General features: G+C 38.7%; 1 protein-coding gene across 2 annotated transcripts in view; it reads right to left on the bottom strand.

Moving 5' to 3' along the window:
- Window positions 1-18,340, bottom strand: part of NELL1 (neural EGFL like 1) — an 812,822-nt gene that overhangs the window by 177,282 nt on the left and 617,200 nt on the right. For both annotated transcript variants that reach the window (XM_036932730.2, XM_036932731.2), the window contains exon 15: window positions 3,533-3,628. In XM_036932730.2, coding sequence (XP_036788625.2) covers window positions 3,533-3,628 — 96 coding nt within the window. The remainder of the gene's footprint in view (window positions 1-3,532; window positions 3,629-18,340) is intronic.

Here is an 18,340-nt window from a genome sequence, read left to right as displayed (position 1 = left end):
ACAATGCTGCTGAACATCTTACAGCACACAGGACAGCCCTCCATAACAAATAATTATTATGTAGTCCAAAGTGTTAATAGTGTTAAGGTTAAGAAACCCCTTACTAGACACAGTCGGATACCTTATATTTAATCTGTAGTTGTTGCTTGCAAATTGGCTCAACAGCAAGTAGAAAACAGTCTCATTAACTTCACAGAGAATAATGTTCTGCTGTTTTCTGGTAGGTAACATTCCTGGATTTAGTGTAGCTCTGATTTTATGTTTGAAAAGTCTCTAGGAGGAATTTGTGTTGTCTGTTTTGTCGCTGGCTACATTAGGTCAGTGTGTCGTGATAGCCTTTTAGCTCTCTTAGGTTAAGAAGATAGCTTTCACCACCAGCTCTTTTCTATCATAAGAGTCAGAAAAATACTCTCCATCTTGATTCTTCACTCATCTCTCTATACATCTTGATGTTCAATGTGAAATCAAATCAAAGCTAACAGCACAGAGCAGGAACAAAGGGTAAGAGAAGAAGCAACATGTGCTCTCCAGGTAAAATGTTTGCCTATCTTGTGTGGGGTTAGGAAAAGTTTAAGTTTACTAAGAGTCCATCAGCATAAACTAAATGCAGGGTTGTTCATTTTGTGTTACATACCAAATATGAGTAGGGTTTTTAACTTCATTAAATTCCAAATAGGCATTTTCTTTAACAAATTATTTCACTGCTTTAACTAAGTATACTTTAATTCTGAAAGGCCTAATATCACAAGCAATGAATAAAACCTATAACTAGGGAGGCCAAGGGAACCATTTTTAAGGTTAAATATAAGCAGATTCTTTACAGCTCAAATGGGACCAGTGAGCTTTGAAATTAAAACAAACCAAATAAAAGATTTAGTGTAATGCCATGAGATATTCACAACGCACTTGCATTTTTCCTTTGCACCCTGACTCTCCAGGCATCTAGCATCAGTATCCAATGGAAAATAGAATTACCTAATGTTCATTGCTAGTGAACATGACAAAATAAGATATGGCATAGGTTCTCAGTGTCCTATAATTCATCTACATTCTTTGTACACAATTGGAAAATATGTACTTTATCCTTTCCACAGGAAAAAAAACTCCTCAGAATTAGAATATTGGCCAATACTAAATGGAATGGCTTTGCTATACCAATGGGAGATACCATCATATGTGGAGAAACCATATTTTATAATCTCTTTTTCCATTTAACAACTATGTAAGAGTTCAAGAATCTGCACTCCTCAATCTCAACTCTAACATTTATACAGAAACCCATGTCCTGCTGATCTCTGTTTTCCTTTTGCCTCTGGTCTTTTCTCTTTTATTCCTATTATTCCTGTTCCATGTTATGGACCAGAATGTAAACACTTCGAGCAAAGGACAGAAGCCAAATCAAAAAGCCATCAGAAATCTTAGGTAATTATTCGTTGGCTGCCACTGACTCAGGCCCTAGTCTAAAATCTCAATGATCTCCCCCAATTCTTTGTAATGTAACAAGAATAAGAACTTTACAGTAGATGCTTTGGTTGAATATCAAGCAGTTACGTAACAACTGGTTTATAACAAGCAACCTGCTTGGTCAAAGTGCAGATTCAGGGAGCTTCCCCCAGTTTTTCTGATTCATCAGTTCTGAGGCTGCTGCCCAGGAATCTGGATTTACTAGGAAGTCCATGTATTACCCTTGGGAAACATACACGAGGGTATAGAACACAGGCTTTGGGGAATGCAACTTGAGTTTAACTTTCAGTTCTAATACTGGCTCAGTAGCATACCAGAAGTTATTTAACCTAGCTAAGCTTTAGTTTGCCATCTATAAAATGGGACTAGTAACATTCACCTCTTTTGTTTGTTATTAATATTAAAATATTCATTTCAAAGGGCTGATACATAATTGGTACATTATAAATGATGTATCATTAGTGGTGGTTGTATCCATCATCATCAACACTTTTGTCATCACCAATCTGCCCCCATTAATTCTTGTACACAATTTTGGGAAGGTAGAGCAGTTCTAGGGGAAATAATGAGAAACCTTTAGATATTTGTTTTTCATTTAGAAAACCTAATTAAAATCAAATGTACTGCAATAAGGGCATATGTGGTAAGTTACCACTGACTTTCTCTGCTTTTGGCAAGAATTTTCAGCGCCATGTGGTAAATCTCTTGTGCTGCTTAGAGACAGACTTAGCCCTATTTATATGTCTTTTTTTAAGTACAAACCAGGTGATTATTAGTTAATAAATGTGATTGATTTGTTGATAATATCACAAAACATGGAAACAATGGTGCACATATTGTTTGTTGATTTCCTTGTTGAATAATTTATGTAGTTAAATTTTGACATGTTTTTAAAAGGATCCAGCTACCTTATATACAAGCAGTAAAATATAGTACGTTGGACAAGTTGGGGTATAATAAATAGGTTCATTTAAAAAATGTTTTATCTAAATTCACAAACCTTTAAACACGAAGGAAAGAAAACAACATCTTTGCTTAGATCTTTGGTACAAGATGAAGACATCCTCCCCCTCAGCTACAGAGATAATGACTATAGCATCATATTTCCTTTTTTCTATGCTATACTATGAGAAGCACTGAGTGTGATATTCCAGATTCAGAAAAACACAATACAGTTATTTAACCTAATAAAACTCAAAAGCAAATACCCTGGAATATTCAGTTTTACACATAAACCCCTCACTTGCATGGATAAACACTGTGGCACATTGGCACTGAATGTCAAATCTCATTTGCACACAGGTAATCAAATGATTCCCATCTCTTGTTTCACCCATTGGACTGTAAGACCTATCAGGACAGGTACTGTGATTTTGTTTGCTCCCCACTGTCCCATGGTCTCAGAATATAAGTACCCTAATAGATGCTCAAAATAATTCTCCAATTAATAAGAGAGCTAGATTTCACCAAATAGCATTTCACCAATATAAGCACTACATTTATTGCAAATAGAAAGGTGCACATGATGGAATCTTACCAATACTAATTAGCCTCTATTATCAGGTCCATGAATGATAATGTTCCTAATAAACCAATACTAGAATAAAATCCCAAACACACCAATAAAACTGCTGCTGAAGTTATTTAATGTGCTTTTATGCAAGGAGCATGTGGCTCTAATTTAGATCCTGTTGATGAAGCAGATTGTTATAACTCCAATAGTTGTGTGTGGTGCTCCCCCAATAGATAAGTAGGGTAGGTCAGTTTGTCAGGCTTTATCTCTAATTAGCAAAGCACTAAGCATGAACACTGCAAACTATAGCAGATAAAAGACTCGACCTTGCTAAGTTAGACACATCAGAGGGAAGGCAAGTGAAGCTCTATTTTCAGGAGGATGCCTATTATGCAGTAATCAAAAGGTACCCACTTTGCGAGAGCCATATCCACCGTCAGAACATAATGTATCAAGCTGGCCCACGGTGCTGTCCTCCCAGAGAGCTTCCATTCTGTCTGAAACTTCCCCTTACCCCCGATCATCGCCCACCCCAAAACAAATAGGCTGGGTTACCTTTCTCGCAGTGGCTTCCTGTGAACCCAGGAGGACAGACACATTTGTTAGGAGCCACGCACGTTCCACCGTATCTGCAGCCCTCTTGGCAGAATGCTGTCACACAAACAGAAGGGTGTCTCTTAAATAAAACGGCAATATGGAAGTTCACGGCAAACAGCACGAGCACTGAAACAGTTCTTCCCTTGGTACAAAAGGAATACAGATCTTTGTTGCCGAATTTTGGTATACAAAAAGAAAGAAATGTAATACTACCTATTTCACTGGTTTACATGAGATCAATTGAAATAACCCATGTCAAGTACGTAGGACAGGGCTGGCATGTGTGAAATGGGAGTCACTATGAGCAGCTATTACTGTTGCTATTATTGTGATTATTGATGTATTTGAAATTAAATAAAAATTTACTAACTAAAAAGGATAAGATTGGGATAACAACTAAAGGCATTTTAAGTACTATTTTGTAACTACTCCTTGCTACTAAACAGATTACAATATATATTTTTACATTTTTTTTAAGGATTTTGGGTGGCCACTAAAATTTTTAACAAAATAACAATTTTAACTAAGCACTTTCTCTGTATATTTAAAATGTTTCCAACATTTCTATGATAAAAACAATGCCTTATCCTTATAGCTGACGTACTTAACACACTTCAAATTATTCCTTTAAGGAAAATGTCTCAATGTGAAAATGGTGTTTTAAAGAGTGTGGGTTTTGTTAAAAGCCTTTTCATAAGCATTGCAAAGTTATCCCAACCCCACCTCAGTGCTAACCCACTAGCTTTCCCAGGTACATTCCAGGTTAGTTTGCCTTATTACATATTAGCATAGCATATGTCCATGCACTTCTCCTTTGCAGTATTAAATGTAATTGTCCATTTGCGTATAATTGATTACCATCTCTTGTTTCACCCATTAGACTGTAAGACCTACTTAGGACAGGTACTATGATTTCATTTGCACCCTACTGTCCCATGGTCTCAGAATTTGAGTACCCTAATAGATGCTCAAAAAATATTTGGTTAATGATTCAACCTATATTCTAAAGGTTGTTCTGATAGGAACACTCCTATTCTAACAATTCCACACTTCCATCCAGAATAATTTGCTTTTAAACCCTGCTGGACAACCAATAATTTAGTGTTCTAAAAAATGTAAAATTTCCCACTAATGATGATGATTGCAACTTGTTAACACAGTTTCTTTTATTTGCATGAGAACTAAGTGAGCAAGTCTTTCCATTTTTAACTGCAGTTAGAAAATTTCACTCTGGGAAAACGTCATGGTTATATTTTGCCACATCACATCAGTAATATGTGTGTAATAGTTAACTATCCTCAGATAGTTGAACGCTAGTCAAGATACATAGTACTTTTCACAATATTGTCATTTTCCGCATCATTTAATATCCTCTAGATGACTTAACCTTCTGTAGCTTAGCAATTGATTGTGAGTTCCTCTGCTTCTGCCAGAGCACAGTGTATATCTTGGTACTGAAATGCCACTTCCTGTTCTCAGCATCTTAGTATCATGAGACTATTCAAAAAATTTTTTTAATTTAAAAAATAAGATTAAGCCAATATCTGCCTTGGTATGTTCATCACAAACTAAAATATATGTAAATATATGTATACAAATGCATATAAACTCTCTTGTCCCCAAAACTACACATTGTGGTCTCTTGTGACTGATATTATCAAGTAAATACTTAAAGTATTGTTCAGCATCAAAGTTAGTAATGGAAGAATAAAATATTTTTGCCAGTTAAAAGGTATTTTTCATAATACACATGTGCTCTTGATTTACTCAACTCTTAAACAGAAATGGTAATAGGAGATTTTGTCAAGAATGCATGAGATGCTTTTAATGTTTTAAGAATGTACAGATGTCATCAAAAAGAGAGTACCATGAGGATGAAATGAGGTAATAATTATAAGGGGCTTAAAATAATCTTGGCACATAGTGTCAAATAAATATTTTGTGAAATAAAATTAATTGATAGCAATATTGTTATGACCGTGAAGCGTGGACCAGGAACAAATTGTCTAATACCCAGACAATATAAACCCATCCTACAAAGTGTTCAGCTTCACCAGATTGGCTTAAGGCATCCCTTGTTATGTATGCTGATTGAACTTCTAACAGTAGTAGTAGCCCTTATCATGAAATATCTGAGAAGTGTTATTATTTCTGTTATGAAAAATGGTGAAACGGGCTCAGAAATTAAGTGCTCTAAGGCTATACAGGTATTAAGCAGCAGAGCCAAGATTCATGGAAGACTCCTTTGTCTTCAAAGTTTTACCACCTATTTATATTTTACAGTGAAGGTTTATCTGCAATCTGGTATTCACATAGGCAGGTTTATGCCTTTTTGGAAAAGTTCCATAAGGGATAGGAGAACTAACTATATACTGAAAGAAAAAAATACATCCAAATTATACATAAAGCATGGGGTAGGGAGCTGCTGACGTTCATGTTCCTATTATATAATCTCCATTTTGTTCTAAACTTAGTCACGTTTTACACGTTTTACCCAACCTAGGAACATAATATTGTTTAATGGAATTTATCTGGAATAAAGATGACTTTTACTGCCTACTTGCACCTTACGTAATATGACAAAATACATTCAAAAGACACAAAAGCAAATATAGAAGGAGCCATGTCATCTAAAACTTAAAACCACTTTGGGGAAATCAAGATCAATGTAAGTTGTCTTTGAATACCTCATAAAACATAAAAAAATACTGTTGTATCCTAGTCTAAAAATTGTGGGTAGATTTATATCAGGGTAGGCTCTTCATGATCAACTATGAACCAGCTTTTCAAAGAAAAGGACACTGATACTCAGAGAACCTGTAATTTGTATAGTGTCACTTATTTGATGGCATCATCAACACGAAGCCAAGTCATTGCTACATTTCTTTCTACCTTATAAGATGCGATGGTATAACTAAATGGGCCGAATCCTTGTTCTATATTTATTAGCTGTGTGACCCATAGCAAATTACTTCACTCCTCTGGACCTCAGTTTTCTCAAGAGAAAAGCAATAATGATAGTAACGCCCATGCCATGTAGGTTAAATTAAATGACCAATGTAAACCACCCAGCACAGGACCTTGCGAACAGAATGTGCTCAGTAACTGCATGTGATGGCTGTTATTTATCACCAGGACTCTTCTTTTCCAAATTGCAATATTATTATGTGCCAGTTTTTGCTCCAGATTCTGGAGATGGAGCAGTGAATTAGACGGAGAAGATCCCTGTGCATGGGGCTTATTCTTTAGTGAGGCCTCACTGTCACTCCTTCCTTGAGTTGATGACTTTCCAGTATCATGTCATTTGCAATGGAACTGGGCATCATAGCTCTTTTGTAAACTCAGAAAACCTAAGGTATGACAGGCATGCTGCTCCTTTGTCAGCCAATTTCCAGTTTCCAAACAATGGCTCAAATAGATGGTAGTTTTCCAATGACATTACAAACCTGAATCTTTTGTTATAGATTGGTCATTAACATACTATTCTGGGGGAGATGTTGGATTGGAACAACTCTAAAACAGTATGATTCCATTTTTGAAAGGATTCTTTCCATTGTGCAAGAAAATCACAAAATGCAAAACTGAGGGAAAGTTAATCCACAGAAAGACTTTTATATTAAAAAATTCTCAGCATGTGGAATAAAAGTTGGGCACTAAGGGGAACAAAATGACACCTTCTCCCTGGGGCCTGGTGGGTAAGTCAGCCTCGTTCTGTGTTCATTCGCAGCAAACAAGCTTGGTTTACAGACTTCACCTGACATTCTCCAATCCAGCTCTGTCAATAATAAAAGTGATGTTATCACCTCCATGTTTGCAGATGCCAACTTGGATGCCCTGAAACATAATCAACTGTTCAATTTGACAAAAAAAAAAAAAAAGCTTTACATTAAAAAAAGTAATAGCCCTTCAGCTTCTAAACACTGCATGCTCTTCTTAATGTTTTATGGGCATATACTTAGATCCTAGGGATACCCTGTATCCTGACAAAATAAGGAAACATACAAGTTTAAGTTCCACGTGCTACAAGAAAATCCTTTTCCTGCCTCCTGGTTTCCCTAAGGAAACATTTTCCTTAAGCTCATATCTGACTTCCTTTGACAGCTTTTTTTTCTCATTCTGCCCCTGGGGAGGTAGAGGGATGGTTTCTATTACTAAACTTGGGAAGAATATACATCAGGATGATGGTGCTTCACAAGAAGGAGAAGCAGGAGAATGGGCTGGAAAGCACTGTATGATCAGAAGTTAAGTTGTTGTTACATTTCTAGCTTTATTCAGGACAGTGAGTTATAGATGTGAATTATATCATTAAAAAACTATCAAGATATCTATGTATATATAAGCTGGCCAAAGACCGATGGTTACAGAGTGTCATGAACCAAAGGTTATGATTAATTCATGTGCACCTAAAATCCAAAGAGGGTAGGGAATATTTAAAATATGTCATGATCAGCAAAACTCCATGTCTTCCTTAGGAGTGACCTGCCTTCAGTTGGCATCTGTTTTCCTCGCCTACCTTATGACACCTTCTCCTTGGGACTTGGTGGATAAGTCAGTCTTATTCTGTGCTCATTCTTAGCAAACTAGCTTGGCTTACAGACTTAAACTGATGTTCTCCAGTTCAGCTCTGTCAATAATAAATAAAGATGCTATCATTACCTGTGTGTTTGTTTTTTGGTTTATTCTCCACCTTGTTCAGACTACAATAATTATCAAAGACCCCTTGAAAGATTTCTAGTTGCCAAAGCGGCAGGTGGAGTCAGTGTACTAGTGGCATACAGTGGGTAGATGACAGGGATGCTGCTAAACATCTTACAACGGCCAGGGTGCAATTCTCAATTTTCACGTCATCATTCTGGGCTCATAAGCACAACAATACTGCATAATATTTCATTACTGACCCCAAATCACCTTCAACCCTGTTACTTACTGTATGTGTTTTTATCTGAAGCTTTCCTTTTCTATAGTAATGATTAATTCCATTCACTGAAGATCTGTTAAGTGCCTCATAGACGGACTATTCCATTTCATCCTTACAGCAACACTGAGCCTCGGTCATGTTATCCTCAACATCAGATGAGAAAGCTGGCTTAGAGAAGTTATGGAAGGTCACAGTACTAAGTGGAATCCTGGGTGTTGAGTCCAGAGTCTTAATCACATCACTACGCTGTCTCCACTTAGGGCTTTGTCACCTATCGTGCCCTGAGAAGTCTACACATAGGCATGAGAGTTGTGTCCATCCCCAAGAAGCTCACAGATGAATAGCAGAGAGTGGCACATACACAACTAAGCACGGTAAAATGTAATGAATGCTCCTACAGTGGTACAAATAAAGTGCTGAGAGAATGCAGAGAATATGATTAATTGTGCCTGGTGGACTGGGGCAAAGCTTTTCAATGGAGCTAGCATTTGAGTTGGTCTGGAAGAATGAAAGGGATTCTTGCCAAGTAGAGAAGTGCAAGAAAAGGGACACTTTAGGTCAAGGTTTTTGTCCTGCAGAAAAGTACTGAATAGAAGAGGAAATGAACTGGTGTTTATAATTCACATCAAGGTTACAGACTGCACATTAGAAGAGGATGCAGTATGCCATGCGGGGAATTCTGCAGGAGCATTTTAGAACCTGTGAGCCATCCTCGCCACCTTCCCATCTCCCATCCACTTCCAGGGTTGGTTAGTTATCTCAAGGCACAATAGTGTACTGCCTGGATATCTGTATATTGACTTTTCTTTTGTTCTGTCCATTATTCTAGTTAGTTGCTTATCTCTCTTATTACACTGAATAGAAAGAAGTTTTATACACAAACAATCAAATATAAAATTTTCTCTTAGGATGGGTAATGCATTCTGATATTTTCATTTGCATTCCCTTCCACCACATTGCCTTGTATGGTATTTGATTCAATATCATTTATAAAATACAGCTATGATCCAATGACTTGCTTTCACAATCCACTAAACCTGCAGTTTAAACTGGACTCTTAATGCCTTACAGCCTTGGTAATCACCATGTTCTTCTAGTCCATAGCATTTCATGATAGGATGGGGGCAGAGAGTCACTTGTAGATTTATCTTGAGATCTTCAATTTAAGATTTTGGTTTTATCTCCAGAAAAAAATGTATGATTAGAAAATGTACACAACTGCTATTTTCTAAGAATGTAGTTGGAACAGAGACCATATGGCCTGAAAGTCAAAATATTTACCTAGGCCTTTATAGAAAATGTTACAGAAGATGAGCTAGATGGGAGGGGCCCAGGTTGAAAGGAGGATGATATCTCCCTCTGCATTTTTTTTGGTGGGGGAGGGGTGACTGTAATCATGCTTCTCTAACTGGACTGTGAGATTCTTAAGGATCAGGGCATGTGTTTTTGGCAACTCTGCCTTCCTCTATGTCATTCTGAACTCCAGCAATACTAAGCCTGTATTACTGGTAAATTAACTGTATAGAGAAAATAAGAAGCTTGAGAAGACAGTCTTGTGTATAAATTTACTGTATCATGAAATTTGAGATAAACATTTGACTAAATCAGATTAATCCAGTTTTAAGCATTTATCAAGCACCTACTATGTGCTAGACATGAGATACTCTAGTAAGATATAATCCCTGTTCTCCAGGATCTGAGCTTCTATTACAGTACCTTTTCCTGAGGGTAATCCTGCCCTACCCTCACCCTGAGGGGCATTTGGCAATGTCTGGGGACATTTTCAGTTGTCACAACCAGGAGAATGTTACTGGTAGCTACACTGATGGGTAGAGATCAGGTATATTTCTAAACATCCTACATGCACAGGACAGCCCCACAACAAAGAATTATCTAAACCCAAATGTCAACAGTGCCAAAGTTGAGAAAAGACAGTCATTTATTTAGTCATTTAACAAATACTTATTGAACACCCTCTGTAAGATCATTCTGAGAACCAAGCATCACACAGAACAGATAAATGCATTTTAACTTACATGTCTATATTCTGATGGGAGATGATACAGAATATAAAATAAATGTGTAAGTGACATGGAGAGAAACAGAGCACAGCAAGGAAGATGGGGAATGTGCCAGTAGGGAAGGCTGCAATTAAACAGGGTGATCAGAGAAAACCTCACTGAGAAGGTAGCATCTGAGCTAAGACACAAAGAGAAGGAAGAGTGAGCACTGCTGTTATCAAGCAGAAGAGTGTTCCAGGCAGAGATTAGAGCAAATGCAAGAGCCCTGAGGAGTACAGTGTGAAGATCATACAGTGCTTTACAGATCCTAGCAATACCACCTACACATAGTCCAAAGGAGGCAGAGAGAAGGAAAGGACTGTTTTTGTTTGGAAGGTCAAGAACAACTCCACAGAAAATCTGATGCTTGAGCTGAATCAGGAAAATAAACAACAAATAACCAGGCAGATTGGGGAAAGGATGTTCAAGTCAGGGGAAGGAATAGTATGTGCAAAGGTGTAGAGGCATGGAGCCTACTGGGCAGAACCAAAGGAGGATTCAGCCTGCTGGGAGACCTGTGTGGGAGGAGGGGCAGTGATGGGAGCTGATATTCTGCAAACCCAGGCTTCTGGCTGTTTCACAGAAAAGCTGCTGCTGTTCTGCCTTTCTCAGCAGGTACCCACTGATCCTCTGAAGGATTTAGGACTGCCAATATTGTCTTGTTTATTGACAATTCCAATTTCATTCAGAGTAAGTGTGGTGACTTTTCTCCTCAATGGCAGAGTCAAAATATTGAATAGGAATAAGTTTTTATGAGCTAAAAATCTCTGAGATACAGCCATGTTAGAATCATATAAAAGGAAGAGTAATTCAACAAGAAATTACTAAGGAATATGTAGCCCTGATCTTGTGCCCCTGGGTCAATCATTGATACATTATCCAAACAACACGGGCACTTGGGAAATTCTTCTGGACAGCTTACAGCTTAGTGAGTCATTAAGAGCATGAGTAGACAGAGATCTAGATTCCAGATCTAGAAAAGAGATCTAGACTCCAGTCATAGTTTCAGCCCTTATTAGCTAATCTTTTCCAGCTTTACTGAGATATAATTAATATGAAACATTGTATAGATTTAAGGTGTATGACGTGTTGGTTTAATACATTTACCAAGTACTGCAAAACTATTACCACCATGACCAATTTTGGGAAAACTGCTTAATCTCATTGAGCATCAAATTCCTTATCTGTATAATTTGGTCAATAAGAGAAACTATGCCATACTGGTATTACTGGGATTAATAAAATAGGGCATATAAAGTACTTGGCACAGTGCCCACAGATAGTAAGCACTCATTAAAGGTAGTTCTTGAATCTGTCAGTCTCTTTCTTTCTAGGTTAACTGATACTAGTGCAGCATTTTCTTCATAAATATCAAAACTCTTTGCAGCCTGCCTCCCCTACCTGATGTGCAAAATCGATGCCATAGTTTGAGAGCTTGTTAAACACTGGAATCAACAGCAAAGAAAATAATCAGGGATTTAGACAAAAACCTAAGAGGAACAGAATAAGAGAGGGTGTTCAAATTTAAAAAATCAAAATTCAAGAAGTTAGTTCAGGACCCCCTACCATGTGAAAACTAAGGAAATAATTCAATTGTATCTTTGCATCAAACTCTGAAAGCAATTCCAAATTTGGTGTTCAGCATTTACAGAAGCACTAAGACACCGAAGCCTGGAAGTGCTATCTGTGAAAAGCACTAGAGGGAAAGCGCAGGGTGAGGAGGCCTCAGGTTTCCTTCTGTACTGCCATATTGGAACCAACAAATACATTACCCCTTAAGGTCAGAGTCTAGAGACACTTAAGAAATAAATTCCAGTAAGCTCTCCTAGGAAAACCATTTTGCTCCTTGATATAGCCACATGGAATCGGATGTCATTTCTTGAGCAAGATATGAATCCAAATGGCAGTGATAGGAGGTGGGTAATTTGAGTGAACCAAAGTCCTCAAGAGGCCTTTTCCATTTCCCAGCTCCATCTTGAAACCTGAGCAATGTCTCAGATTTGTAAAGCATTTTGTGCTTTTATTTAAGGAGTGCTTTGCAAGAGTCTTACAAGGTAATTTGTAATGGTATCCTCATTCTGTAACAAACAGGGAGCCTGAGAGGAGAGAAGTTAGATGACATGAGAAAGAGAAAGTGCATTGTGAAGCAGAGACCAAGAATTCCTGGCTCCAGGGCGCTGACATGAAGTGCCTGGAAGTGACGCCAACTTCATCCAATGTGAGAGAACTGGTTTGGCATTTTTAGAAAGTAGGGAGGCAAAGAGGGGAGAAGAAAGGAGGAAAAGAATAAAGGAAAGAAAAAAAAATACCTTAGCAATCAGACACTGCAGGGAAGACTGTCCCCCACCTTCCCAGCCACCCCAACCCTTTCAAATACCTAATACAGTCACCTAGACTGTCAGCTGACAGGCTCTGGGAACATGGGCAGCCTGGGGGCAAATCTTAGGTCTGCTTTATTCCAGCTTTGTAACCTGGAGCTACTCTAGAAACATCTATAAACCTTATTTTCCTCATGACAAAGTGGGAAGTAAAACCAGCACCTTCTTTATGTGGCTGTTATAAGGAATAAAATTTACTGCAGGTCAAGGGCTTAGTTCCAGGTGCTCAAAAGATATTAATTATTTTTGACATTATTATTATTAGTAGTAGTAGTTATACATTTATATACACAGTGGGGAAACCCATCTGGGGAAAAGTGCACAAACATGGGAACATTAAAGTAATGAAAAGTTAACTTATCAGGCTGTCGTTTACATTTTGTTGAGGTGTACTAGTTTGCAATTCCACGCTTGGAGGTCCCAACCAAGGAATTCAGAGTTAGAATTATTAATTATCATGTCGTAGAATGCAAAGAATTCTGCTTGCTGGAGGACTGAAAAACATATATTTGACCTTTCTTTGGCTGCCTTCAAAGTCAAAACCCAGGGTCCTCTTAAGTGAGCATGTTTGATTAATGGCTGCTTTCATGCTGCACATACCCACAGGCCTAGAGCCTTCACCACTGCCTCGTTATCTGTCTTTCTAGATGTTTAGCTATATCTCATCTACAACACGAGCTACCCTCATTCCTGAGCTAATGTTATTTTTGAAATATCTAGGCTCATGTCCTTCAAAATGTATTTCTAATTTATAGGCAGTATGGTGGAGGTAAAACAGCACAGTCCTTGTAATCAGAAAAACCTGAATTAAATCACCAGCTGTGTGAACTTCAGCAAGTTATTTAGCTTCTCTGAGCTTCACTTTGCATATCTGTGCAATGAAGAGATGAATATCTCTTCTTCCAGATGAGGTGAAGGTTAAATGATGGGATAAATATGAAAGCAACTGGCACAGAGCCTGATACATTGTCTGCCTCTCCAGGTCACTCCCTTGCCACTTTTCACCAGCAGCCTTATTCTACCAGGTGCAATTCCCCAGATATGCTGAGCTTGCTTTTATATCCACTTGGTTAGCCTACATGATACTGGCCACAAAGGGATTAAGCAAGATGCCATGGCTATTTCATGTTGTCCATCTCTCTACCCAGTTGGGAAGCTGCTCCCAGCTCAGACTCTCCACTGGAAAGGAATCCTCTCATGAAGAGAACTTTAAAATATCTCCCCCATATCCCATATCCACAGAGTGCAGCAAATACTGCATCTGATTAACATGCTATGATCCCAGCAGAGAAACGACAAGTAGAGAGTACCCAGGTTAGAAGAACAGTGCACCTCCCAGCCCAGCCAGCGTTTGCAGAGTACATGGGAGAGAAGCAAAGCTTCCCACAGAAATGATTTGATAACATTCAGACATCAAGGACTATATTCTTTCCTTAAATAAGCATAAGAAGAAGGAAGCACAAGTTAAAAAAGTACTTGGCAATAGAAACTAGCCGATGGGAGATCAGAAAACCACTGAACAGGATCCAGAGTGGATTCAATCTGTTATTAAAGCCACACTGATTAAGGGCCATCCCCAATTTTTTGTTTCCTTATTTGTTTTTTTGTTGAGAAGGAATGTGGGATTAATACCAGAACCTTTTATATTAGACTTTAATAGTCTGTTTTTCTAAAATAATATTGTACTTAAAATCACTTAGTATTTTAATAAAGTGGGTTCCTCAAACATTTTCATTTCTCTTATGAAGTTCTCAGTTAAAAAAAATCTAAGAATTGTTCATCCATTCATTTGAAAACTATCAACTGAAATTTTTCTATGTGCTAAGTACTCTGCTAGGCAGTTAACATATCAAAATGATCAGAGTGGTGAATGTCCCTGATCTTATGAAGCTTATCTCTGAGTGGAGGGAAAGCAAACAATAAGCAAACATAACACAAATTCAGATAAGAGTAAGCGCTATGGGAGAAGACTAAAGCCCAGTAAGTAAGGGAGATAAAGTGTTCGAAGAGGGCTTGCTATTTACATAGGGTAGCCATGAAGGCCTAATAAATTGATATTCAGACAGACACATAAAGGGAGACAGAGCAGGCAGATGTTGGGTTGATGAGTGTCCAGGACAAAAGCAACAGCTTGGTGCAAAGGCCCTGACAGGACCATACTTAGCGTGTCTAGGAAATGCAAGGCGACCAGGCAAGTCAGGTGCCGAGTCACAGGAAATGGGAACGGAAAGTTCATAAACGTCACTTCTCCTAGGGTCTTTGGGACATTTAAGAACTTTGTTTTTCACTCCAAATGAAACAAAGAGCCATTGGGATTTTTGTGAAGAGTGCCATAATGTCACTTAGGTTTTAACATGAACTTTCTGGTTGCTGTGTTGATGAAAACAGGCCATGGGGTGGCACAGGCAAAGGCAAAAGCAGACAGACTGGTTAGAAAGATTGTACAATGATTCAGATGAGAAACTCATGGTGCCCTGGGCCAGCACGGATGATGTAAAGGTGCGAGGGAAGCTGACGCCTCCTCCAGTAATCCACAGACCCGGCAGACCCTGCAGAGTAAAGGCGAGATCTCTGTCCAGAGTAGACAAAACTGGGTGAGCAGCATGTCTCTTCACCTTCTCCCACGGAATCGGGACTTAGGGCAGTTTTTTTTTTTTTTTTTTTTTTTTTATTTATTTATTTATTTTTTTTTTTATTAATAATTATTTTTTATTGAAGGGTAGTTGACACACAGTATTACATTACATGAGTTTCAAGTGTACAACACAGTGGTAGAACATTTATATACATAATTCTAGGTTCCAGCTATCACCCTACCAGGCTGTTACAATATCTTGACTATATTCCTTATGCTCTACATTACATCCCGGTTACTAATTTATTTTACCATTGGAAGTCTGTCCTTTTTTTTTTTTTTTTTTTTTTTTTTTGTGAGGGCATCTCTCATATTTATTGATCAAATGGTTGTTAACGACAATAAAATTCTGTATAGGGGAGTCAATTCTCAATGCACAATCATTATTCCACCCCAAGCCTAATTTTTGTCAGTCTCCAATCTTCTGAGGCATAACAAACAAGTTCTTACATGTAGAACAAATTCTTACATAATGAATAAGTTACATAGTGAACAGTACAAGGGCAGTCATCACAGAAACTTTCGGTTTTGCTCATGCATTATGAACTATAAACAGTCAGTTCAAATATGAATACTCATTTGGTTTTTATACTTGATTTATATGTGGATACCACATTTCTCTCCTTATTATTATTATTTTTAATAAAATGCTGAAGTGGTAGGTAGATACAAGATAAAGGTAGAAAACATAGTTTAGTGTTGTAAGAGAGCACATGTAGATGATCAGGTGTGTGCCTGTAGACTATGTGTTAATCCAAGCTAGACCAGGGCAATAAAACATCCACGTATGCAGAAGATTTCTCTCAGAGCGGGGGGGTGAGGTTCTAAGCCTCACCTCTGTTGATCCCCAATTTCTCACCTGATGGCCCCCCTGCGACTGTGCCTGTCTTAGGTTGTTCCTCCCTTGAGGAATCTTACCCGTCTCTGGCTAACCAGTCATCTTCCGGGGCCATACAGGGAAATGTGAAGTTGGTAAGTGAGAGAGAAGCCTTATTGTTTGAAAAAGTTAGCTTTTTACTTCTTTGCATATTTATGCCCTGTGGCTTCTATGCCCAGCATTTGTCTTGAGGTATCTTTACCACTTGGAAGAATTATGATACTCGGTAAATTTGATATGAGGCACGAATTCTATTTAAGGGTTGTAGTTAGGAAGGAAGAAGAAAAGCTATAGAAGTAGCAGGCGGAAGAAAACATGGGAAGATTGATTATTTCTTTGATATATCTTCTTGTAGAGTAACTTCAGCATGTATAGGTTTTAAGCTACTACTTAAATTGCACACACACATTAACATAATAGGAGTATAGTTACATAACCAAAGCATATCTGTAATTACCAGCCATCTGCAGTGAAACCAAGAAAACCAGTTAGGCACCTTAGGCATTTGTGAAAACTTATCTATGATATGGTGGATATTGTCCAACTGAACTAGAACAGTCTGAGAGAAATCAGACAAATTAAAACAACCCATTCCTGGGGACTGTTCACATGCCATATGTTCTTTTAACAGTAAATAGTCTGTAGTTGTAAGAGTTTGGAGCGCTACAATTTGCACTTCTCCAAATTCTTGGTTGAGTTCCAAAAGTATAGATCCAGTCAAATTTGTTGTTTTACTGTATGCACAGGCCAGCTCAGATATATCCTTCCTCATTCCCATGGCAAGTCCAGGAACCGGCGGGACGAGTGCATCCACAGCTGCAGCAGCGCGTGGATCCTTGCTGGGGTCTTTTGATGATCATCCTCTGGCATGAGTCCTCCAGAGAGTGCAGATGTTGGAAGTTCTTCTTCATATCGTATCTCAGCTCATCTTCGGGGCAGCCCAATTAGGCTTTGATCCTCCGTACAAACACAAACAGACCCCCTGCCCACACTTCTACATGCCCCCTATACCCTTGTGCAGAACTCGCTGGAGGTCACCACACAGGAACTGCCCTTTCTTTTTTTTTTTTTTTGCTATCACTAATCCACACTTACATGACGAATACTATGTTCACTAGGCCCTCCCCTACACCAGGTCCCCCCTACAAACCCCTCCACAGTCACTGTCCATCAGCATAGCAAAATGTCGCAGAATCACTACTTGCCCTCCCCGCGCCGCACAGCCCTCCCCCTTCTCCCACCCCCCCATGCATGCTAATCCCAATACCCCCCCACTTCTCCCCCCCCTATCCCTCCCCACCCACCCATCCCCCCCAGTCCCCCTCCCCCTGGCACCTGCTAGTCCATCCTTGAGTTCTGTGACTCCGCCGCTGCTCTGCTCCTTCACTTTTTCCTTTGTTCTTATATTCCACAGATAAGTGAAATCATTTGGTATTTCTCTTTCTCCGCTTGGCTTGTTTCACTGAGCATAATACCCTCCAGCTCCATCCATGTTGCTGCAAATGATTGGATTTGCCCTTTTCTTATAGCTGAGTAGTATTCCATTGTGTATATGTACCACATCTTCTTTATCCATTCATCTATTGATGGACATTTAGGTTGCTTCCAATTCTTGGCTATTGTAAATAGTGCTGCGACAAACATAGGGGTGCATCTGTCTTTCTCAAACTTGATTGCTGCATTCTTAGGGTAAATTCCTAGGAGTGCAATTCCTGGGTCAAATGGTAAGTCTGTTTTGAGCATTTTGATGTACCTCCATACTGCTTTCCACAATGGTTGAACTAACTTACATTCCCACCAGCAGTGTAGGAGGGTTCCCCTTTCTCCACAGCCTCGCCAACATTTGTTGTTGTTTGTCTTTTGGATGGCAGCCATCCTTACTGGTGTGAGGTGATACC

Source organism: Manis pentadactyla, chromosome 9 (genome assembly GCF_030020395.1).
Source record: "Manis pentadactyla isolate mManPen7 chromosome 9, mManPen7.hap1, whole genome shotgun sequence".
Classification (NCBI taxonomy): Eukaryota; Metazoa; Chordata; class Mammalia; order Pholidota; family Manidae; genus Manis; species Manis pentadactyla.
Note: the sequence above shows the minus strand (reverse complement) of the source record. Positions and strands in the feature narration are given on the sequence as shown.